The sequence below is a fragment of the Ruditapes philippinarum genome, unplaced genomic scaffold (assembly GCF_026571515.1).
Source record: "Ruditapes philippinarum isolate M1 unplaced genomic scaffold, ASM2657151v2 ctg99_1_1_1_1, whole genome shotgun sequence".
NCBI classification, from domain to species: Eukaryota; Metazoa; Mollusca; class Bivalvia; order Venerida; family Veneridae; genus Ruditapes; species Ruditapes philippinarum.
Genome location: NW_026859045.1, coordinates 91,868 through 117,963, shown reverse-complemented (window position 1 = coordinate 117,963; position 26,096 = coordinate 91,868). Strand labels below are relative to the sequence as shown.

At 34.4% G+C, this 26,096-nt stretch overlaps 2 protein-coding genes across 2 annotated transcripts; one reads left to right on the top strand and one right to left on the bottom strand.

Moving 5' to 3' along the window:
* The first annotated feature begins 206 nt into the window (after positions 1 to 206).
* Positions 207 to 25,108, top strand: LOC132754995 (guanylate-binding protein 5-like). Its single transcript, XM_060745771.1, has 4 exons — positions 207 to 412; positions 13,450 to 13,626; positions 22,575 to 22,702; positions 24,962 to 25,108. The coding sequence occupies exons 2-4, from the start codon at positions 13,452 to 13,454 to the stop codon at positions 25,106 to 25,108; spliced, it is 450 nt and encodes a 149-aa protein (XP_060601754.1). The 5' UTR covers positions 207 to 412; positions 13,450 to 13,451.
* Positions 17,029 to 22,269, bottom strand: LOC132754991 (uncharacterized). Its single transcript, XM_060745767.1, has 4 exons — positions 21,703 to 22,269; positions 18,056 to 18,303; positions 17,837 to 17,909; positions 17,029 to 17,698 (listed from the first exon to the last, which is right to left on the bottom strand). Exons 2-4 carry the CDS (start codon positions 18,241 to 18,243, stop codon positions 17,486 to 17,488), a joined length of 474 nt encoding a protein of 157 aa, XP_060601750.1. The 5' UTR covers positions 18,244 to 18,303; positions 21,703 to 22,269; the 3' UTR covers positions 17,029 to 17,485.
* Positions 25,109 to 26,096: the final 988 nt, after the last annotated feature.

Here is a 26,096-nt window from a genome sequence, read left to right as displayed (position 1 = left end):
CCTCCTTACAATTCATTCGTTCTGAGGCCGTATGTACCTTAAAAGTTTAAAACTAGAACTTACAAATAGTATGTAGCAAACATGAACACACACGCTTTACCTTATTTTGTCAATTACCTGTACTTTATTTATAAAATTTTACTGCGTCATTCAATTTTTCTTCTAAGGTAAATAATCCCCTCAATTGCAGTTTCGATACTGTTTTCCAAAAATGATCACGCATGTTACATTTAGTTGCTTTGATTATGTTACCCAAATATGAAACTTTATTTGGATGAAAGGAACAGAACTTGAACAGTTTAAACGGAACATAAAAATAGTTAATATAGTTACATAATCGTTGGTATTCTGACTGCGATCAAATAGATCATCAGAAGGCTCTGTAGACCAAGCAATGTTTGTCAATATTCAGGTAAAGCTCTTTATAATTGCGTAATTATATGTTTAAATTCATAAAATCACTAATGAAACGACATATCAGTCATTTGACATAAAAGTGAGTGCTGTAACTGCGAACATATACGTTGTATTCGTACAAACTCTACGTTAACATGTTAACTAGTTGTTTATTTCATTTATTAATTTGTATGAACAAATTTTGGTTTCAAGTGTTTTTTTAATTGATTCCAAACCAGATACAAATGAATACATCTGTTAGTATCCATTAACATGAATCTATGTTGTTTTTTTTTTTGTTTTTTTTTTTGTTTTTTTGTTGTTTTTTTTTCTTTCTAGAAACATATAGAATATATTTAGACATTTCACCTACTATTGGATTTTATTTACTTTCCTCAGCTGAAATATTTTAACTCATTAAGGTATATCTGCTCTGTTAACATTAATAATAAATAAATATGAAGATTAATGCTTGAATAAACCATTTTGATAGAGGTGATTTAAGGACAAAAGACCAGTTTGACGTTTCATCTTCATGAATTTCCGAATTCATCTTCATGAATTCATTCTCAAATTTAACTTGGTGAATTCACATTTTGAATATTTCAACTTCATGGCTTTACGAATTCACAATTTGAACTTCTTCGAGGGTTCACGATTTCAGCTTCAAGAATTCAACAACGCGTATTCATGCTTTGAGCTTCACAATTTCAGCATCGTGAACACGTGATTTAAACTTTTTGAATTCAAGACCATTATAACTTATAAATTGTACTTCATAAAATTATCTTTTGGCCTTCACGATCTCAAATTTACAAATTCAGACATATTTATTTCTTCATGATGTTGAAAACATGAATTATCCCAGTAGGCCTCCAGAAGATAACAGAAAAACTACTGTTTTACTTATACAGTGACTTTACAGTGACTTGAACATGACTGCCCAATTCAAAATTCAAATTTATTTAGTCCCGCCTATTGTTTTCTCGTTTAGGACACAGGATTTTCTTTTATTTTGTGAATATGCACAGTTTTTCATGAAATTGCGCACATTGAAAGTTTTATGATAACCGTCGTATGAACACAGCTGCTGATGTTTCTAAGTACCATGTGTAAATGTTGATTTTCACTTGACCTGTTTAATCAATGATGTTATATTTTCTATCCTTGAAGATCGTTCATTACGACATTATTGTTGTGTATACATTTAAGATGGTAATTTAGTTTCTTGTATTTGGCCTTTTTCAATTTGGGTGGTTCCAGTATTCCTAATTGAATGATGTATAATCACCCTTAGGATATGTTGCAAGCTTTTTGAATTTGTCTTTTGACGTCTTATCTGTGATATGCACGCTTCATAACCTCACATCCCCTTTCAAAATTCCATTTTATTTAGTTCCGGAGAAAAGGCGGCGTTCAATGAACGCAACCACCATATGACCCAGCAACAAGAACCAGTGACAAGGAGCCCAGGAGGACCCCAAACAAAAACAGGACATGGCATAGACAGAGCACGGACAGGTTAATCACTAAATGATAAATAATTTGTAACTGATTAGGAATTCAAAGAAAACAAATAAATGATTGACTATTGGCCCACACAGTCAAATGGGAAGGGGACAGGAGACTGAGGGAAGGGGGGGGGGTAATCAAAAGAAATAGAAACTAGGGGTAATGGGGAAGCATTCTTTTACTTGGGGACCATACGACGCTTTTCATGGAATGGCACAACTGTGTCACATTGAAGGTTCCATGATGACCACCGTATGAACACATCTGAGGATGTTTCTAAATTCAAATTTCACCATTTTCGTGTTAAATGTTGAATTCTGCTTAAGCCGGTGCTAGGGCGCGTGGACGGTAACTTGCACTTTCCATTACCATCCATGAACAGGCTCAATCAAACCGAGCCTGCAACATTTTACAGTTTTGCCGTGTTGGGCTTTCTTTAGGGATTCTGTTTTTCACTATTTTATCCTTAAATGTCAAACTATTGTATTTTCAATAATTATTGATATTATAGGCTGTAACTTGGTAATTAATTAATTATCTCCATAGTTGGCCAAAGAACCATTTGGGAAAGGCATTCTTAAAGGTTGAATCGATATTGACGCCAAGGTCAAATTTTTGAATTGGTTCATTGAACGCCGCCTTTCATTGTTGATCTTGTTTATCATATATTTGATGTCATAATTTTTCTATTTAAGTACGAATTGAAATCATTTATAGACATTATATATTAACTGTAGTGACAAAAACGGACATGTTGATTTAGTGTTCTAAATTTTGTCGTTTATTTATGGAAATGATGCAAACAAGGACATAAGAACAAGTGTGACTGACTAGCCAGACATATTAAAATAAAAAAAGGATAAACTTCATTTTTTTTTCTTTAATTTGTATGCTTCCTGAAGACAGAGCATACTGTAGGCGCCTCGCCCGTCCGTCCGTTTGCATATCTTTTCGTCACATAACTGAATCTGCAAGATGTACTGACAAGAATTTGTACAGGTAGATAGATCTTATCGGGAAGAAGTACAGTGCATAAAAATCCAACAAAAATAACTCTGCTCTACCTAATTTAGCAGTTATTGCGCTTTGTTCATTTTTACACATAGAACACTTTTGGAAATAGCACTGAAATAGAGAGAAATAAAAAAATCCCTAAAGAAAGCCCAACAAGACAAAATTGAAATGTTGCAGGTGCAGTTTGATTGAACCTTTTTATGGACGGTAATGGAAAATGCAAGTTACCATCCACACCCCCTAGCACCGGCCTAAGCAGAACTCAACATTTAATCATGGTAATAGTGAGATTTTGAATTGAGAAACATCCGCATGGAACCTTCAATGTTCGTGCCATTCCATGAGAAGCGGCGTATGGTCCGAAAGTAAAAGAATGCGTGTGCCCTAAACTAAAAAAAGAATGGGCGGAACTAAATAAAATGGAACTTTGAAAGGGGATCAGAGATTATGAGGCCTTCATATCACATATATGACGTTAAAAGACAGATTAAAAAGCATGCAACATAACCTAGTGGTGATTCAATATTATTCAAGTAGGAATATTATATAGCCACTTAACTAGAAAAAGGCCACAACGTAAAAACTAAAAGCACCACAAACACAACAATAATGTAGTGCTGAACAATCTTTAAGAATCGGATATATAACATCCCTGATTGAATGGGATGTTTAAAAGCCCCCACACGGCACAAACACGCTGGTGTAGTAGTTAAATAGAGACAAATATATAAAGAATCCCTAAAGAAAGCCCAAAACTCTGGAAACAAAGTGATCCCTCGGAAGCATTAATCACAACAAAATAACGTAAGAATTGCAGACTCGGTTTGATTAAGTCTGTACATGAGGGATAATGAATAAAATTCTGGAAACAAGTGCAACATTCCTCACGCCCCGTAGCACCGGCTTGAGCGGTACTCAATTCTCAACACTTAATAGTGCTGGCATCAATGATCCCGGAGGACCAAAAAATATGATAAACAAGATCAACAAGGAAAGGCGGCGTTCAATGAACCGCCAAATTGAAAATGTTGCAGGCTTGGTTTGATTGAGCCTGTTCATGGACGGTAATGAAAAGTGCAAGTTACCGTCCATGCCCTATAGCAACGGCATAAGCAAAATTTAATAATGGTAATGGAGAAATTTTGAATTTAGAAACATCCGCAGATGTGTTCATACGGCTGTTATTATTGAACCTTCAATTAGACACGTTCATGCCATTCCATGAGAAGCGGTTGAGAAACCACAATTGATAGCCACCACTTTATAGGTAGATAGATCTCATTGAGTAAAAGTGCAGTGCAAAAACCTTTACACTGTCTTGACTATTTTGTGTACTTACTATCTTTTTTTTCAATTTTTATCTGAAAATAACTCTTAAAGTACAAGAGCTATCAACAAAAATATAAGTAGGTAGATAGATCCCGTAAAGTAGATGCGTCAATCCCCCATGAGCTGTAGAATAATACAAAAATCTGGAAACAAGATGATCCCTCGGAAGCATTTATCACAACACAATTATAAGAGAATTGCAGACTCGGTTCACATCTCAGGAAATTGTCCAAAACATGAACCAATGAATTGTAATTTTCCGAACAAAAAAGCTTTTGAAGCAGCATACTTTTTATCGAACTACATGATCAAATCGCTAAATTTCATTAAGCCTTTCATCATTTACTCCAAATATATGATCATTATTATCAACCTAAACGGATCAAAATTTGTAACTGATTTTTTAATTCTGCATTTCTGAAATAAAATTTATTATATTCAAACTCAGCATCCACTAAATTTCCAATACCTGTTAAATCATCTAGAATTTAAAAACAAATATTCCTTTTATACATATCGCCTGTGTGTGCAGTTAAAAAAGACGTTTCACAGTAACGCAAAAAAATAAATAAATAAATAAATCAGACTTTTTTAATTTTAAACAGGCCAAAACTGAATATCTAGTTACAGAAAAGTTTTGAATTATAAACTTCCTGTCATAAACAAAAAGAGATCTGAATGAATTCTCCTATCCACCCATTACGCTGAAATCGGGTACTTTTCCAGTAATAGGGCTGAAATAAGAGATTTCTCCCATTTCCTAAAAGGGTCAGTTCCACCACTGGAATAATTGCAAGTTTGTTTAAATATGTTCTTTAAATATTTATAAGGTCATTATACGTACATAATAATCAACACGTGTGGAATTTTTTTAAAAAAATGACTCCCACGGATTGTTTCTCCCATTTAATAAGAATGGGGTTTTAATTCTACTGGAGCTCCCACGTGACATGTAAAAGCCAATTGGAGAATGGAAAAAAAATTCAATAGGATGGCACGCTTTGAATGCTTGCCCATTGCTTATTTGTGTGCTATCTTTATAAAATTCTGGAAACAAAGTGATCCCACGGCCATAATAATCACGGCCAATTTTCGTCTACTGTCATCCGAATTACTGTTTGATTTAACTTTTTGTATTAAAAGTACATTAAAATGGTTGAGTTTGCGATAATAGATAGCCTAGCTGCCAAAGTATATTTTGTAAGAAAAGTACTCGCTTGTCTAAAAGCTCCGGTATACAATTAAGGCTCTTTAACATGTTGTCATAGCTAGTTTTACAAAAATAATCAGTCAAGGGGATTACCATAGAAAACCGATCACCAAAATTCTGGAAACAAAGTGATCCCTCGGAAGCAATGATCACAACAAAATAACAAGAATTGCAGACTCGGTTTGATTGAGTCTGTACATGAGTGATTATTAATAAGTGCAACATCACTCACGCCCCCTAGCATCGGCTTGAGCGGTACTCAATTCTCAACACTTTATAGTGTTGGCATCAATGATTCCGAAGGACCAGAAAATATAACAACACTGAAGTGAAGTACGGGGCAACTTTTTACGGCTGCCACACGGCACTTGACACCTGCTGTTGTGAAGTACAAAATTCTAGAAACAAAGTGATCCCTCGGAAGCAATGATCACAACAAAATAGCATAAGAATTGCAGACTCGGTTTGATTGAGTCTGTACATGAGGGATAATGAATAAGTGCAACATCACTCACGCCCCCTAGCACCGGCTTGAGCGGTACTCAATTCTCAACACTTTATAGTGTTGGCATCAATGATCCCGAAGGACCAGAAAATACATATCTTTGAAAACACATATCTTTGAGCACATCGTGTTTAACTTCATTTTTGTAACACATCTTAAATAAACAAGCACTTATCATAGTATTGCAAGCAATCCATAAGTCCCCTACCGGTTAAAACCCAATCAACATTCTGAAGGGGCCATTGGCCATTCACTAATGTTTCAAGTTTTCTCTATTTTAAGTAAAATTGTTGGAAAGGTTCTTTAAAAGTGATCACAGGAAACAGTTCTTATGAATAGACAGACAGACGGACTGAAGGACACATAAATAGAGAAAAACAGAATCCCTCGAGAAAGTCCAACACAACAAAATTGAAAATGTTGCAGGCTCGGTTTGATTGAGCCTGTTCATGGACGGTACTGGAAAGTGCAAGTTACCGTCCACGCCCCCTAGCACCGGCTTAAGCAGAATTCAACATGTAACACGAAAATGGTGAAATTTTGAATTTAGAAACATCCGCAGATGTGTTCATACGGCGGTTATCATGGAACCTTCAATGTGACACAGGAGTGCCATTCCATGAAAAGCGTCATATGGTCCCCAAGTAAAAGAATGCTTTTGCCGTCAACGAGAAATCAATGGGCGGAACTAAACAAAATGGAATTTTGAAAGGGGATCTGAGGTTATGAATCCTGCATATCACAGATAAGACGTCAAAAGACAAATTTAAAAAGCAGGCAACATATCCTCAGGGTGATAATACAGTTTTTCAAGTAGGAATACTGGAACCACCCAAGTAGAAAAAGACCGAAAAGAAGAAACTGAAAGTACCACATAACATGTATACACTACAATAATGTCGTGCTGAACGATCTTCAAAGATCGAAAATTAAATGTACGGGGAGACTTTTTACAGCCGCCACACGGCACAAATAACACGGATGTGACAATACAATAGAGAAAAACAGAATCCCTAAAGAAAGTCCAACACAACAAAATTGAAAATGTTGCAGGTTCGGTTTGATTGAGCCTGTTCATGGACGGTACTGGAAAGTGCAAGTTACCGTCCACGCCCCCTAGCACCGGCTTAAGCAGAAGTGAATAGTTAATAAAAGTTAATATTTGAAACATCCTTGTTACCAAAATATAACATTTTTAAAAGCAAAATTCTTTAAGAGGAATTAAAAATGCAATGTCATAAAGATTTTCAGCTCTTTTTGACTTATCACAAATATTGTTATATTTGCCATGTTTTAAGCCAAGGCAACCAATATTTTTTTTTTCAAAATAGGAAGAAAAGATAAGACATGTATATTCTCCAGACTGCCATCTACATATATGTCAAGTTTCATATAAATATTTCCAGTACTTTTTGAATTATCACTGGATTCAGTTTATGTGTAAAATTTGTCATATTTTCAGTCTATGTGTTGCCATAGCAACCAGAATTTTCAACATAGGAAGAAAAGAAAAAGACGTGCATAATTTCCAGACTGCCATCTACCCATATTACAAGTTTCATAAAAATATTTCTATTACTTTTTGCGTTAACACTGGATCCAATTTATGTGTAAAATTTGCCATATTTTCAGTCTATTTGTTGCCATAGCAACCAGAATTTTCAACATAGGAAGAAAAGAAAAAGACGTGCATAATCTCCATACTGCCATCTATCCATATATTAAGTTTCATAAAAATATTTTCAGTACTTTTCAAGTTATCGCGGGATCCATTTTTTTGTGGACGGACTGACAGACAGACGGACGGAGGGTAAACCTTAAAGAGTAAAAGGAGTGCCCTTCGGTAAACCGGTAGGTGACTAAAAATGATCCTTTCATACTAAACTTTTCGTTTTAAGACTGAACTTAAGGTGTGTACTAGTGTGATTTATTTAATTGGACAAATAATTGTTTTACACTTTAGCTCCTTCCGTAAATAACAGGCTATCTGACCAGGTCGTTCTTAAGCAACCGTATGATTTTTATACAGCAAATGCCTTTAAAGTTTTCAAGGTAATAAGCGAAAACCATTCGGACATTTTAATAGGGGTCATCTACTAGTTATGGCCAATCAATAAGTGGAATATTAAGACTTTGCAATTAATACTTTCCAAGATAATTAGCGGAAACTATTTTAACATTTAAGGCCCCTGTGATATCTTGAACTTTGAACTAGTGATAGGGATCATCTATTTAATATGACCAATCGGTATGTGAAATATAAAGACTGTGTGGTAAATAGCATTTAAGGTATTTCTGACATTGACCTTTTAACTTGTGACCCCAAAGTCAATAGTGGTCATCAACTGATGGCCAATCTTTATATGAACTATGAAGAATTTGTAGGAAATAGTATATACGGGGCGGCGTAGAAAACGCAAACAACTAAATCATAAATCACCATAATTAAAATTAGGCAAATTTGTGCGCATAAAACATGTTTAAAACTTCTTAATTTGCTGGAATTCTGCAAAACTGAAAGATATTTTTTCCTGACCTGTTAATCAAATTAATTATAAATCACCATAATTAAAATTAGGCAAATTTGTGCGCATAAAACATGTTTAAAACTTCTTAATTTGCTGGAATTCTGCAAAACTGAAAGATATTTTTTCCTGACCTGTTAATCAAATTAATTGTTGCACTAGAAAAATTCTGACGGATTTAATACTTTGAAGCTTTACAATATATATAATGAGAACAGACTTAAGAACATAAAATCTTATAATTGACCCTCAATGATCTTCTTTGATTATAAGTATTGTTTTAAAACAAAAAAATTGGTAAACATTTACCAGCAATTTATTGTCCTTGGAAGCTGTGACAAAAGTCAAACTGACAATGTATATTGGCAAGAGGATGAACATTCAGAATGTTCTCATTTTTTATGCCCCCGGGCATATAGTAATTGAACCGTCCGTCTGTCCGTCCGTCTGTCCGTACGAGGTTAACCTAGAACGGCAAATTGGATTTTCCTTAAGTTCTACCTGTACCAATGGCTTCATAATTTACACACTTACTAATCCATACAAAGTATATGATCTGGGCAAGTTACATAACTATGGCTTCCATTTGCACCAGGTTATGACCCTTTTAGCACTTAGAAAATGAATAATGGTTAACCTAAACCGGCAAGTTGGAAATATCTTATGTTCTATCTGAACTAATGGCTTAATAATTCTCACACTTACTTATCAATATAATGTACATGACATTGCCAAGTTATATAAATGTGCCATCCATTTTCCTAGTAATTTCCCTTTTCATCACTTTGAAAATAGGGCCTTGTATGGTTAACCTATTCAGCCAAGTTGGATTTATAAAAAAAATTCACCTAATTACTTAATTTATTTAATGGTATCTTTTATATTTGGTAGGTGGTTCTCTAATTTTTTGTGGTCAAGGTCACTTGTGCAAAAAAATACATCTTAACATTTCTGCTCATACAGCCTTTATTTCCAAGTTAACGTCTTTCATGTTTATAATAGTCATAACAAGGGAGGTCCTCTTCCTTTTCCTTTAGTAAGGGGTCATTTGGGTCAAGGTCATCAATGTCAAAAATAGATTTTTTACACTTTTACAGGTGTATTAACCTTATTCTATCGACAGATGTCTTGTATATTTTGTAAGAACATAAAATTGAGGTATTCTCATTTGGATGGAGGTAGGGGTCAGTTGTGTCAAGGTCACAAGTGCTAAAAATAGATTTTTTACACTTTTGCTCAATGCATACAACCTTTATTTATGAACAGATGTCTTTCATGGTATTCTTCATTATGATTGCCTAACTTGCATGGTATATTCCTTTGGATGGAGTTAGGGGTCAGTGAGTCAAGGTCAACAGTGCTAAAAATAGATTTTTACACTTTTGCCCATACAGCCTTTATATATTGACATATTTATTTCATATTTGGTAGGAAAATAAGTTGCATGATATTCTTCCTTTGGATAGAGTTAGGGGTCAGTTGGGTCAAGGTCAAGGTCACCAAAGGTAAAAATAGATTTTTTACACTTTTGCCCATACAGCCTTTATTTTAAATATTGTTACTGACAAGAATATGAGCCGGGGGCATTTGTGTTTAACAAACACATTCTTGTTTCTTATCTGTTGACTGACAAACAATACTAATAACCTGCAATTCATTTCTTCAAAACAGCAGTAAAGAAAGAACTCAATACCTGAGAACTGAAATGAGAATTTAAGTAATAGAAAGAGCATCGAAACACGAGGCTATCTGATTTATACGAGGGGGCGTAGCCCCCGAGTATAAATAAGATTGCCGAGTGTTTCGATGTTCTTTCTCTTTTGTATCATAGTCAAACATAAAAACACGTTCCCTGATGTCACAATATGAATCCCCGGAGAAAAGTAACCAATGAACGAGCATCTTAATAAGACATTTCTGTCGCTTTCCCTTTCTCTGCCGTCACAATATTATGTAAACCCCAGCAAAAATGAGCCAATCAATGGGCATGCTTTGGAGTAGGGGTAACTAATACCTGCACTCCAGTTAACGCACGGTGCATGTATATGTATACGATTTAACTCGACACATTTTCAACAGAAAGGTCCCCAAACTATGATACAAGCACATATAACGTTTGAATATACACAAAAAATCTCCCTCTTCTATATTATCTATTTATAGATCTTATATGATTTTTTACTCCCCAGTTAAACATAAATTGAAAGGTAGGTCTTCAACTGCAATATGTTGACTGACATATTCATATTGTAATTGAGAATGAGGGTATTTTTGAGAATTTTTGGATAGAATCAGCAGATTTGCCATGATTTCTAACCTGTTGTTGTTATTGCGATTTCTCATCTTCCCACCTCAACTTCTTGCGGCAGAACCAATAATTGTCTCACTATCACTATCCATGCTTAAGAATTCAAACTCAAAGTCAGACACTGAATTCATCCACCCAATTTTTTTGAATGACTCTAAACAAGTTAAGTCAAATCAGGCATTGTCGCAGACAATTAATGTCAAACTTATTATCAATTGAATCTGTACCAAAATGACCATCTCCAACTTTTCCAAAAGAAAGAAGAGCAGAATTCCCTTATTCTTTTGTAACGAATAACCTCGTTGTTTTTCTTCTAATTGCATGCACAGTTCATTCTTTTAACGCTGTTTTTAAAAATGTTTTTCTTCTGTATCAAAGGCTTTGTTTTCAGATTTTTATACAGCAGATGCCAAGTGCAGTGTGGCAGCTGTAAAACGTTGTCTTGTACTCACTTCAGTGTCGTTTTATTTTTTTCGTGTTATTGGGTCATCGATGACAGAACTATTAAGTGTTGAGAATTGAGTTCCACTCAAGCCGGTGTTAGCGGGCGTGAGTGATGTTTCACTTATTCATTATCCATAATGTACAGACTTATTCAAACAGTCTGCAATTTTCATTCAATTTTGTTGTGATAAATGCTTCCGAGGGATCACTTTGTTTCAAAAATTTTACGTCTTTCTCATCATCAATATCATCTCATCATCATCTTAAAATGCAAAATTTTGCCATTTCATGTTTAAATGTTGCCAGTTTACGGAGGTATATTTATATTGAAAATCAACAAAATTCTGCCGAAATTGTTGCGGTTTCCGGAGTTCGGGGTTTCCGATTTACAGAAGCTTTTTTGTACAAAGAAATAGAAGGAAAAGAATCGGGACCGTGAAAAATTGTCGGTTTGTAGATGATACCGGAATACAGAGTTTCCGGTTTAGGGAGTTTTTACTAAATAAACGTGACAGCTTGATAACAAAAGCTCAAATGACAAGTTGAATATGGTGCGTCAATAATCTAAAAATAAAGAGCAAATGAACGAAAAACAACAACACACAAAGTCACAGTTTACTCGAATTAATTAGTTTTTTTAGATTTAAAATTAATCAATATAGTTGTTTTGCTTTTTATTAGGCTGTGTTGATTTTAAGTAGCATGGACACAATGGCAATTTCATATGGCGATTTTCTAGCTTATTTGATGTAGGCTGACCTCATGTGCATCTTCGTGCAATAGTTCCGTCCAGGACTGATTCATGTATGAGTATAACAACTGATCATTCTGAAGCTAGCTGGAGAGCTTAAACACATGCAAAAAGTTATGATTGGATACAAAGCCACTGAGGTCAAGGACACATGATTTGAGGTGTCAGCCATAACCACTCTGACATTGGGCTAACGCTTAGTATTAATAAGGATGACGCTTTCTTTTTTATGCCCCCACAATGTAGGAGCATATAGCGTTGCACTTGTCCGTCCGTCCGTCAATCCGTCAGTCAGTCCGTCCGTCCGTACGTCCCGAAATCTTGTGAACGCAACTCCTCTTAAACCGGATGGCAGATTTTGCTTAAACTTACAGGGATGAACAACCTTAATGTGTAGATGGTAGTAAAGGAAGGAATTTTTGCTGCGACCAAATTTAACAGAATTATGACCCTTTGTTGATTTTTTCACTATATACTATGTAGAAATTTTGTGAACGCAACTCCTCTTAAACCGGATGGCAGATTTTGCTTAACTTTACAGGGATGAACAACCTTAAGGTGTAGATGGTAGTAAAGGAAGGAATTTTCGCTGCGACCAAATTTTACAGAATTATGGCCCTTTGTTGATTTTTTCACTATATACTATGTAGAAATTTTGTGAATACAACTCCTCTTAAACCAGATGGCAGATTTTGCTTAAACTTCCAGGGATGAAAAACCTTAATGTGTAGATGGCAGTAAGGGAAGGAATTTTAGCTCTAACCAAATTTAACAGAATTATGGCCCTTTGTTGATTTTTTCACTATATACTATGTAGAAATTTTGTGAACGCAACTCCTCTTAAACCGGATGGCAGATTTTGCTTTAACTTACAGGGATGAACAACCTTAAGGTGTAGATGGTAGTAAAGGAAGGAATTTTCGCTGCGACCAAATTTTATAGAATTATGGCCCTTTGTTGATTTTTTCATTATATACTATGTAGAAATTTTGAGAACGCAACTCCTCTTAAACCAGATGGCAGATTTTGCTTAAACTTCCATGGATTAACAACCTTAATGTGTTGATCGTAGTAAAGGAGGGAATTTTTGCTGCGACAAAATTTAACAGAATTATTGCCCTTTGTTGATTTTTAGTTTTCAACTTGTGGCACATGTAGTCCAAAAAATATTTGACCTAGAGTCATAAGATTGACAGAACAGTGGCCTGTGGGGGCATCAGTGTCCTAAGGACACATTTCTAGTTTAAGAAAATAATGCATAATTTTTAAGTTTTATTTAATGTTTTTGAATTTCTTTGTTCTGTGTACAGACTTGTTTTGATGAAATGTCATAATCTGATTTCAATTACATTTCAAACAACTGCTTTTCCCTTAAAAAAAGAAAGGTTAAACACTTAACATTAACTATGCTTGTTTCTAATCATGTTTAAATCTTCCACTGTGCGACAATTTCAGTAATGGCTCTGGGAAAAGAATTAGTTACTTACGAAATTTCCGGTAATCTTCGACTACAACATGAGGGGCTAGCGGTAGTTAAAGCAATACCTGGTGATTTTGGCATAAAAGTGATTGCTGCAGTTGGACCAGGGCGGATAGGGAAATCATCACTCTTGAATCAATTAAGCAGAAAAGGTATTTAGGGATAATGATTGTAACACACTGATGCTTTTCGGAGATGATTCAATTTCAATTTTGCCTTCAGTCAACAAATTTCTGACAAGCAATAAAACTTAAAAGTGTAAAATTATTTATTCAATCTTTTATTGTCTCGCTCTAATTAAATGAAAAAAGGACATAGCAGTAGCATTTGCATCTATATGTGACAGGAACAACAGGTGACTGTAATTTCTTTTTGATGTCTTTAACCCTGTACGTTTTAATAACGCCATTCTCCTTTATTAACTGTAATGTAAAACACATAAAAACAATGGGGTGGTCACACAAGTACTATCTTGTACGAACGTCCGTCCGTTTGTCATTTACTCACACTTCGTGTTATGTACGTCATTAAGACAATCATAAAGTGAGCCTGCAGGCACCTTATCACAAAACCCCTACGTAAGATTATACTTGGAGATCAAGGGATTTTAAATTCCTTGTCACAATAATTAGATTTGTCATGAGTAACACCCTGGTCCTACCTCCAAGGACACGGTCGCACCTAGAGATCAAAGTTTAACATGGTAATTTATATGGCCGTTTATGTCTTATCAACGCTTTTCATTTACTAGAAGGATTTGATATTAGTTTGAACAAAAATAGTCATATACATTTAGGCAATATGTTATGCGCAACACCCAGCTCAGTACAACCAAGGTCAAGAGCCCAATTACAAGTTAGAGCTTACCATATTCTGAACTTCCTTTTACAGTGAATAAATCTAAATATTAAAGACAGATTACAGGGAAACACATTTAAAATATGAAGAGAAAATAGCACGAGGGAGTGCACTACTTCTTTTTAACATTTTTAGCTCACCTGAGCTTGCTCAGGGTGAGCTTTTAGGATCGGTGAATGTCCGTCGTCCGTCGTACGTCCACAATTGCTTGTGAACACTCTAGCGGTTGCATTTTTGCCTCAATCATCATCAAACTTGGTCAGGATGCTTATCTAGTTGAAAGCTCGGATGAGTTCGAACATAGCTCATCTTGGATGAAAAACAAGGTCACAAGAGCTAAAAATAGAAAAACCTTGTGAACACTCTAGAGGTGACATTTTTGACCCAATCATCATCAAACTTGGTCAGGATGTTTGTCTAGGTGATAGCTCGGATGAGTTTGAACATGGGTCATCTCGGATGAAAAAGTAGGTCACAGGAGCTATAAATAGAAAAACCTTGTGAACACTAGTGGTCACATTTTTGAACCAATCATCATCAAACTTGGTCAGAATGCTTTTCTAGTCATTTGCTTGGATGAGTTCGAACATGGGTCATCTCGGATGAAAAACTAGGTCACCGAAGCTATAAATAGAAAAACCTTGTTAACACTCTAGCGGTCACATTTTGTATCAATCATCATCAAACTTGGTCAGGATGCTTATCTAGTTGATAGCTTGGATGAGTTCGAACATGGGTCATCTCGGATGAAAAACTAGGTCACCGGAGCTAAAAATGGAAAAACATTGTTAACACTCTAGCGGTCACATTTTTGCACAATCATCTTAAAACTGGTCAATATGCTTGTCTAGGTGATAGCTCGGATGAGTTCGAACATGGGTCATCTCGGATGAAAAAGTAGGTCACCGGAGCTAAAAAAAAGAAAAAACCTTGTTAACACTCTAGCGGTCACATTTTTGCATCAGTTATCATCAAACTTGGTCAAGATGTTTGTCTAGGTTATAGCTCGGATGAGTTTGAACATGGGTCATCTCGGATGAAAAACTAGGTCACCGGAGCTAAAAATAGAAAAACCTTGTTAACACTCTAGCGGTCACATTTTTGCATCAATCATCATCAATCTTGATCAAGATGCTTGTCTAGGTGATAGCTCGGATGAGTTCGAACATGGGTCATCTCGGATGAAAAACTAGGTCACAGGAGCTAAAAATAGAAAAACCTTGTTAACACTCTAGTGGTCACAATTTTGACTCAATTGTCATCAAACTTGGTCAGGAAACTTATCTAGGTCATTGCTGGGAATAAATCGAACATGGGACATCTCGGATGAAAAACTAGGTCACAGGAGCAAAAAGTAGAATAAATCTTGTTAACATTCTAGTGACTACTGTTGTCATCCAAATATTATGTTAATTGGTCTGAAAGATTGTTTTGATGATTTCTAAGTCAAGATCGAACATGGGTTATCTTGGATGAAAAACTAGGTCACACCGCCTAAATATGGAAAAACCTTGTCACATTTTCGACTCAATTATCATCAAACTTGGTCAGGATGCTTGTCTAGGTAATTGCTTGGATGAGTTCAAAATCGCATGTGAAACTAGGTCGCCGGAGCTAAAAATAGAAAAATCTTGTTAACACTCTAGTTGCTACTGTTTTGATCCAAGTATCCTGGAAATTGGTCTGAAAGTTTGTTTTGATGATTTCTAGGTCTAGTTTGAATATGTGTCACCTGGGTAAAAAACTAGGTCGCACTGCTCAAATATGGATAATCCTTGTTAACACTGTAGTGGTCACATTTTTGACTCACCTGTCATGAGACTTGGTCAGAATGCTTATCTAGGTAATTGTTTGGATGAGTTTGATAAGTCAGGTGAGCGATCTAGGGCCATCATGGCCCTCTTGTTTTATGAAATATCCCAGTCTGTACCTATTTTCAGTGATATACTCTCTATTACTAGTAAACTTGTCAACACATTTAATCTTAATTGTAAGGCAACTTGCAAGTATCAGGATATATGTATTTTAAACACTTATTTATATAAAAAGCGTTACTTTTGGTACAGGGTGATGCAAATTATTTGTAAATACCCTATTTGACAGTTCATTTAGCACAGATACTCACAGGATTTAGTCCAAAGTTATATTTAACTATAATTGTTTTAAATTTACTATACTTGAAATCAGTCTTACATTTAAACTGATTCTACTCACGGATTTATTCAGATCACAAATGGGCTACTTTCAAAATTATGGCTAGAAAAGTTGAAAAAATGTTAGAATTGAAAACTTCATGAAGTACAAAAATGTTTGTTTTCTTTCCAAGACCAACCATTACAGTGTACAAATTCAACTAGGTGTAAAGCTAAAAATGAATATTAAAATTCTTATCAAGATTTTATTAAGCTGTATAGGCAAAAAAGAACAACAATACATGATCTTTTTCAAAGTCTATTATTTTGCAAAAAAAAAAATTAAGCATAGCTTCAAAGCCTATTTTTCATAGCTGTAATGTTGTCATACTAAAAAAAAGTGTTAAAGAGCTCGATAAATATAAAATATTTTTCAAATTGGATTTTCTTTGCATTTTCCCCCATTGAAATTCAAATTTACAAAATGAAAGTTTTATTTGCTGATAAAATGGTGCATCATTATTATAAACATAGATCTATTCTTGGACTTTGGACAGTAACAAGCAACACAGTAAAATAAATGATGGCAGAAATAATGATTTTATTTCACAGGATCAGCATGAAAACATGAGCATTTTTGTAACAAATTGTTACACTCCTGACATGTATAGCTGCTTATCATTAACAAGATTCTAAAAACAAATGAACAATATCAATTAACTAAACTGTTTAAACATTGTAACTAATGGACATTTAAACATTCCTGAACAAATTTGAAAAAGATGTCTCCAATTTTAGACATACTTTTAAGAAAGTCACCCAAATCCGTACCATCACAAATGATTATGTATACTAGTGGCTCACAACATGAAGAAAAAATTAGTGTCTGTCATAATAAACAATAGAACACTGAAACAGTTCATATATGATCTCCTGAAATTGGTCTTATGACTAGATTGTATAATAAAATGTGTTACAAATATGTTCCATATACTGTTACACTCCTGACAAAAAGTGCATCTCAAGCTGTTAGCTGTTTTTCAAATTCAAGTTCTGTAATATCAAACATGATTTTTAACCCACGACCAGGCAATAATGTAGGATGTGATAATTTTCGTAATATGTCATCTGGAGACTGCCATGATATGTCGTCTGCCTTGGGCCATGTGTAGATCCCCCGAGAATTGGTGCTCTCTAAGAATCTAAGCTGAACATCCCCATCTACCTGCAAAACCTGTCAAAAAGAAGATCTTATAAAGATATGTTTTAAGATAGTTTATTCTATTTTTTTTTAATAAATCCAAACATTAATGAGAAAACTGTATTTTAATTATTTATGAAATTTGAACCAAATGTTAAATAAAAGATTTACCTTGGCTACATAAAGAAACTTTTTCTTTCTGCGTGAGGTCAGACCAACAGCTACATAATCATCTGGTACATATCTGAAGATAGCAAGTATGCTTTTTAATTAGAAGTTACTTTACCAATATAGTATTGTGGGTTTGATTTGAAAACTGTCATTTACAAATTGGATATTCAAAGATCACTTGAATTTATTTATATCTTAATTACATGTATGCATGATTACCTTTCTACTGGCTCTAGACTGACATAATGTTGGAGCTCTGGTAGATACCCGACAACCAATACTGAGGTGTGGCAAGTTCCCTCTCTAACATCTGGGTTATCTGCCTGTATGATCTGTATTGTGGATGACAAAACTTTACTTGTAACACTGATACACAGATGGTCAGCATATGTACCATTCATACCCATATTAGAAAGGTATGATTGCAGATCTGTGGTTAAGAAATGGCTAATTTCTGTTTTGTCTTCCTGAAATAAAACAATTATTTTATTAAGGATGTCCAGGATATTTAATTAATAGTTCATTATGCTAGTATGTTAGGTGCTATAATAATGTTAGTAGATATATGTTAATACTCATAGTATACAAAACTCAATGTATACTCAAGGTGTATTTTCATTATAACCTTAATGATAGTAGTATCACCTCTGAAAGATTCCTTATATGTTCAACCACACATTTTCTCAACTGACTGTGAGTCTTGCTGTTGCCCTGCACCCTGTCCAGTTGGTCAGAAACTGACCAAAAGAAACAGTTGCCATCCTCAGGAGTTTCACCGCGCATCTTCCAGCCTTTAACTGCAATTTTTGACTTGAAGTTGGCCATTATTTCATTGTGTCTGAGAGTGTCTTCCTCATGTGAAACAATGCTGGCCAATAATACATTATTTCCTGTGCTGTCCCCACCACCCAAGTCTCTACCACTTTCTACACATGCAAGAGGGTTAGCAGCACTACAAGCTGTTATGATAACATAAGGAAGCAAAAGCAGCTACTGTTTTTGTAAATATGAATATAATATAACAGGTATATTAAATGTATAAATTTAAAACTTTTTAAATTTGATGTTGTATGGTTTTATTTTTTTAAAAACTGTGTTACCTATTGTGTATGAACAATGTAAATATATTGATTATGCAAAGTGTTTAATAATAATTTTAAAAAGATTGTTTTAATGAGCAAATGTGATAAATTTTGTGCAATATCATTTATCTCTGTGATACAAGTTTTTGTCTAATATTTATATTATATACTCAAACTTTTAAAGAGGCAAAGAATGCAAGCAGCAAAGTTTTATAAAAGAGGCAAAGTATAACTATTTAGCAAGCAGGCAAAGCAAAGTGTATCATGCAATACATTTTTATGAAGGATACGCATGCCAACTGAAGTTATATCGTGAAGGCTCCTCTGCAAGATCTCCTTACCATCATTTAAGCGGAAGAATTTTTCTGAATGTCTACTGTGCATAGAAGCATGGACCTTGAACTTTGTGAACACAAACCTCACATGAGCAACTAAGATCACTGCACATTAGTATTCCACTCCCTGGCTTCCACTGTTTTATCATGTGGTATGATTGTGTACCCCGTATAGGTTTGGCTGAGCTTAATTTCTGTGGAGCTCTTGATCTGATCTTATTAGTTGGTACATATATGACATGCTGCTTGTTGTTTTCACTGGGATTTTGTTTCAGTGCCAGGTATGTTTGGTAGGCGTTATTTATCACTTTACCACCAAGTATAAGCCTCTCTAACCTTTTCTTTATACCTGCACCAAGGCCATCACTAGGACCTTTTCCATGGCCACTTTCTGTAAAATGGTAGACAATGTCAATGGTATGCTATTTTCCAACTGTAGAAGATGTTCAAATGCAGACTTACATTTGTATTGTGCAGCACAATTGTCGGTAAATCGATGGAGTACTTTGACTGGCTCAGGACCTGGATTGTTCTGTATGTGTAATAAAAGTTGTTCAGTAAATGTAAAAACTGCATCTGCATTATGTGTCAGATGATCTGAAATTATAATCAATGATTCTTTCTGTATGACTGGATTGTCCTCAGTACTTTCAGGAGAATGGCGAACTATGAATATCGGATGAAGAGTCACCTGCTTTCCGAGTCCAATGAGCCGACTCTATCTCATCTTGTGGTTGAAGAGTGATGTTCTCGGAAAAGTCCATCACTACAAGACAGTGGCTTCTTTGTAGATCAGCAATGATTTCAGATTCAACTCTGTGTTGATAATCAACCCTAAATATATGACTAGTAAATGTTGACATTGTGTTTGCAACATTGTTTACAACCTGTTCTATTGTCTCTTTCTTTTCTGCTTGAACCCAACGCAATGTGGTTTTCGTTTGACCTTCTCTGTCAATATATATTTCAGGAGTTTGTTCCCACTGATGAACATTTATTGTCTGGCTACCTGATCTTAATAATAACGGCTCATATATTGTCTGTATAACATCAGTACCGCAGTTTGAACATTCTCTGTCAACACATTTTCGTCCTGGTATTTTATCATAGTGACATACTGAGGAGTCAGATAGCTCTCTATATGTGGTCTGCAAACCATTCTGTGAGTTTGTCTGGGCTGCCTTGTTCAGTGCATTTATCTGCTGATCTAAATTGTAATCTTTCATGCAAACACATACTCTGCGACATGAAAGGTTGAGACATTTGTAATTTTTTGGCATCATGCGCAGGAATGTGTTAATCTTTCTTGTAAAGGTTGGGTATTGCAACTTAAATTTTCTAAACAGCTTTAGTTTGGAACACAGCAAGTGGCGCTTTGGAACTGGATTGCCATTAATCAATATGGTATCTTTTTTATTTGGCATCACCCTAGAATTTGTCTCAAGAAAATGGGTCAACCTATCTTTCCATGCTGTTTTGAATGCTAGGGGTTTTGTCATTTTTCTGTTTTGCTGGGCCTCTTTTCTTCTTTTGTATCTGCTAAGTTGCCATTTCTTCTTGCCCACTAGACCATGTTTTGTACTAGAAAATGCCAACTTCTTTTTCACCTTACTGTTCACAGCTGTTGGTCGACCAACTCTATTAAGGTCAAGGGTTTCTTCTACATCGTGGCTTTCATTCATTACATCAGTTTGTTTACCCTGTAGGTGTGAGAGTCTTTTTGGAGTTGCATTTTTTACAATGTGCTTTATTGTGCTAGCCCATGCTTTTGGACTTTCTGGAAGTCTTCTCCTTACCCTTTCAGGAGTTTTTCTTATACTGTTAAGTATCCTCTGTTTTCCAGTTGACCGCTTTGGCTCTGGTTGGTTTTCTCTTTTGTCTCTAGCTGCTTAGCGTTTTCGGCTTTTTCTTTTCCATTCATTCTGTTTCGCTTTCAATTTCTGGTCTAGTGCAGGGTCTGTCATTCTATCTTGTCGAACACATTCTTTGTAACGTCTGTTTTCTTCTTTCTTTTTAAGTTTCATTTTTTCTAGCTTAGAGCTGTCATTTTTCAAATTTTCTCTGAACTTTCTTACTCTTTCTTTTGATGAAGATGCCTTATTCTGCTCTGTATTTGATCTTTTTATATTTTTTATTGACCTTCTTATAGCTGAAAGACTGACTATTAATTTGTTCATGCTTATTTTACTATTCTGTAGAAAAGGAATAATACCATTTTTGGTCAGGAGTGTAACAAATACACATACATGTTAATAAGTTGATAGCAACACAACCTGCCCTATTCTATATTTATTTTTACATATAAATGGTTATTGCTAACTCTATTTAAGCATAAATGTAAAAAACAAAACTTGGTTACTTGAAATAAAAAAAGCATTTATCTTGATTTAAATGTAAAAATTCGATCTTTCTAGACAAAAATTAAAAGTTTAAATAATTCTTTACTTACCTTATATGCACCAGATAGAATATTTATTTCCAGAACTGCACTATAAGTCAAAAACACTGCACAGCAAAACAATAATGCATTCGAAAAAAATGGATAAAAGAATACGCGGAAATTTCACCAAAATATGTTACACTCCTGACAATTGCATGTCATCTATGCACGCAATATATAACCATGATCTTCACTCATGATTGTCACTTATGATCACTCCCAGTCTCAGACTTCCAGGAAAAATACATTATATGTATATGTGTCAACTTATGACATCACTGTTACTATTTATATACCAAATGTTACACTCCTGACAAAATTAATTCAGTTTATTTAGATGAGGAAAAACTATAGAAATAGTAGTAATTTATCAAAAGTATTTTACCTATCTGTTGTCATGATATATATATTATAATTTTGAATATCAAAAACTGAAAATTTTATAAGCGCTATTAAAAGTGTACACCAAAACAGAATTTTTTTTTAAAAAATATGTGAAAAATATTTTAGTCCCTTATTTATAAAAAAACTTATTTTTTATGTTCTGATAAGTAATTCATTATTAAGTTATATACTTACTTAAAGGACATATATTTTACTTTATCAGCATTGTCAATGTTTTTCTTAGAAGTGTTTTGAAAATGGCGAATTTTGCAAAGTATCACGCTATTTTGTTACACTCCTGACATTTTTGGCCTGTTTTTTCAGCATAACTTTTTTATATCTGAAGCAAAGTCCACAAAACTTCACACACTTCTTAATAACATAGCTTTACATGTTTGGAGAGAAAAAACAGTTATAATAGACTGTTGAATACTTCTTTTATCTAAAGAAAACCTCTACTAGCCATTATTTTGAAAATAGCCCAAATATCATTTAAGATTCATTTGGTGTGGGATCCACAACAAGAAGGGTTACAAAAGGAATATGGATAGACGTGATACTGGATTATGCAACGAGAATTGCAACCGTTTTCATTGACGTTGAGGGATTTGGTGATCCTGATAGGGTATCTATGTTACATGTTACATTATTCCCCAATACATGTTATCGTAAACTACATTCTTCTTTGTTCTAACAAATACTGTAAAGATTAAGTAAAAAATGCTTTTTTAATAGAAAAAAATTAGTGTGTGTTGATTTCATATGATCTTAATTTACTGTGTTTTATTATATGGGTTACGTGAACTGATGAGAAGACAGGATACATACTTTCAGAATGTAATTTACGCAAAACTATGATATTATCTTTAAATCTTGTTATGATTCGGATTATTGCACAAAAACAGCAACATCTTAAAGTTGCCAAAAGCATGAATCACTTTCATTCAATATTATTTATCAATATCTTAACATTTTATTCCTTTCTTCATCATGGAAGGTATTGCATCGGTGCTAATATAAAGCACTGGACAACAACGCTGTAAGTAGGGAAACTAGAATCAGCTTGTCCGTCCGTCCAGCCGTCTATAAAATTATGTTTTAGGGCATTATAAAAACAGTTGGTGAGGCATGTTCTTGAAATTTCATCAAATGTTAGATAGAATGTGTGGCAATATCTATCTTTGAAGCATTACTTTTTAAATCGTCGAGGCATGACGCAAAAGTCAATTCCTTCGGCTAAAACCATCCTTCAGTAACCAAACAAAACATTTTTTTTTGTTTTATATCATTTGCTGAATATTACTGTGTATTGTTATGTAGTTTATATTTTGCCGGTTTTGGGCATGTCCACTAACTTACAAAACTAAACCGATAAAGGAATAATTAGAATCACAATAACTTTGCTGAGGTTTCAAAATTTATCTTCGAAAAGACAGACGTGTTCTTTTGTATGTCTGCAATACTCGTTGAAACATCTGTCAGGTACGTGTCTAGGATCTAATTGGCTCATTTCCATTGTCATTTACTTTTTTTTTCCATAATATTTTAAGCCAATTATAGCATTCGGCACGATATGGCCAGTTATGTGTTGACGTGCCGTAAAAATCCAAACAAACAAACAAAAACAAAGGTACGTGTCCGATTGACAAAACTATGATTGCCGGAAGCGCCAATTTCAAAATCGCAAGAAATTTTACCGTCAGTTTATAAAATGTCGCGATAACTTTTAAATCCCTATATTTTATTTCGAAATTGTCTTAAGTGTTGCGGCTTATAGGAACTTTTGAGATTTTTCTGTCACACTTCTGTCGTACAAAAATCGAGTTTAAGGGAGTTAACTGCGACATTTTCAGTCCACATAGTAGACAAAGCCACGCAACATATGCCTGCTTTAAGGTCGATTACGCCATTATCATCCGCGGTAATTTGTTTTGAAAAATACCTTTAAAAATCAAGTTTAAGCATTCAGTCTCGACAAGGAAATGTCACTGCAAAAAGAGTTGCGGCTGAAAATTGCTGTTATTCGCCGCGATATTTTTGTTAGCGTTGTTTAGGAACAAAAGGTAGCAGCCTATAATTTTTCCCATAGTTTTTTTTTTCTGTTTTTTTTTTTCTGTTTTTTTTTTTTTGACATTCTACAACATTTGAAAACAAAAAGTTGCAGATTATTTCTGTTTCTTGTCCTTTTATGGTCAAACTACGAGTAATAAAATGCAAAAGTCAAGCCATGGTCGGTACCGGCCACTGGAGTCAAAATGATCCTTGCTGTTTCCAACAACTGTTATGACATATCGAGATTTATACTTTCCCCGCGACATTGTGTACGTTTTTGGCAGAAATTCTCGCGGGCTTATAAGTTGCCCCCGACATTTTATGATAAAACGATAAAATTTTCTCTCGGGTTTGAATGGTCAAAATAGGCCACCATACAAAATCTTTTCAAACTAATCCTTTTTTGGTAGTGACAATGGATTCAGTTATCACAAAACGACTTAGTTATAAGTACAAGTTGAACATTCTTATGGGTTTCTGTTTTTCATTCGGTTTCATTCAATGAAATACTAATTAATATTTTTTGAAAATCATTAGGTGATCTTCTGGCAAGTTGCATCTTTTCAAAGACATACATGATAATATCCGACATCTGTACTTTCAAACGAATGGACCATCATAAAATCTTGAATGCAGGAGGTGCAGTGTTTGAAAATCATAACTCTTTATTTTTCTTTATACTTCTTTTTCTGTTGAGAGCATATCATAAATAGTGAATACGATACATGAAATGTTAACGGACGGTATGCGATTGATGTTATATTTGACAAGGCATGCTTGATTTAGACTTAAGTTGTCATTGTACATTATTGATTTATTGGACATTTTCTAGGATGATGCCAGTGCTAGTGACTCTCGTCTGATGTTTATTGTATGTCAAATGTGTGATGTTGTTATTTACAATACAAAAGGAGTGTATGACACCGATTTAGTAAGAAAACTAGAGTATCCTTTTGGTTACAAATACTTGATGGTTTGAATTGTTCCCGTTATCTGATCAAGTACTGAAATAAATCACTTAAAATCAATTTAATCTGGAAAAAAGAAGCTTACCTACATGTAAGTATAACATTTTCCACTTTTATTTTCAACTTGCTATCTAATTCCTTTCGTATAATCATAATTCAGAATAAATAAAATACAAAGTTGAAGCTATCATTATATTCATCGAACGGATGTTATTCACGTTAACAATTGTGTTCTTTTAAGGAAAAAAGAAACCGGATGTTAATTACAGCATTAAGAGTGTATCAAGCAATTGATTTACTCACTGACATTTATCACGTCGCGCGCAAGAAATGATGATATTTAAGTAAGCATAGTCTAAGAGGTAATTCAAATATGAAGTCATGTCTGAATTGTTCTAGTGTGGGCAATTCGACTAACTTATTTGTAAAAATCGTAAGACTCTTTTTAAACAGTTAAACCAATTTTGACTCATGGAGATTGTTTTCGGTGTCATTATGTCCAAAAGTAAGAAGTGATAATTGCTTATCAATATTTGATTGAAATCTTTAATAATTATTGATTTGTCAAGTACAAGACAATTAGTTTCTGTTACGGAGTAGGTATTTGAAGGTCGTGAAATGTCAAAATTTTACTTTACATAATTTCATATAAACCTTTTACTACACTCTGAAAGCTTAATTAAAGCGTGTATGCCCGCCGATAGAATCAGTTATTGAATATTGTTGAGTCGTTTTCCGTCTATCTGTCATACCGTTCGAATATCTTTCTGAGAACATACAATAGTAGGAACTGATGATACAATGTATACATACAGTGTAACCTTCGTTTCCGCGCGATACCTCAGCAACTACTAAATGGATTTTAATGAATGATAATTGGATTTTTAACTAACAAAATGCGCGAGGATAAACAAGTCCTGGTCGGACAATTTAACACATAGTTATGACCCGGATTATTTTTGCGGAATATATACAGATTTTGCCGCGCTATTTCCTTTA

Bases quoted from the DNA above. Each gene is read 5' to 3' on its own strand.
- LOC132754995 (XM_060745771.1), top strand. From the start codon at position 13,452: ATGGCTCTGGGAAAAGAATTAGTTACTTACGAAATTTCCGGTAATCTT. The intron at 13,627-22,574 runs GTATTTAGGGAT...ATATCATTTAAG, and splicing joins GAATCAATTAAGCAGAAAAG to ATTCATTTGGTGTGGGATCC. The intron at 22,703-24,961 runs GTATCTATGTTA...GACATTTTCTAG, and splicing joins GATTTGGTGATCCTGATAGG to GATGATGCCAGTGCTAGTGA.
- LOC132754991 (XM_060745767.1), bottom strand. From the start codon at position 18,243: ATGGGTATGAATGGTACATATGCTGACCATCTGTGTATCAGTGTTACA. The intron at 17,910-18,055 runs GTAATCATGCAT...TGCTATCTTCAG, and splicing joins AGTCTAGAGCCAGTAGAAAG to ATATGTACCAGATGATTATG. The intron at 17,699-17,836 runs GTAAATCTTTTA...TCTTTTTGACAG, and splicing joins AGTTTCTTTATGTAGCCAAG to GTTTTGCAGGTAGATGGGGA.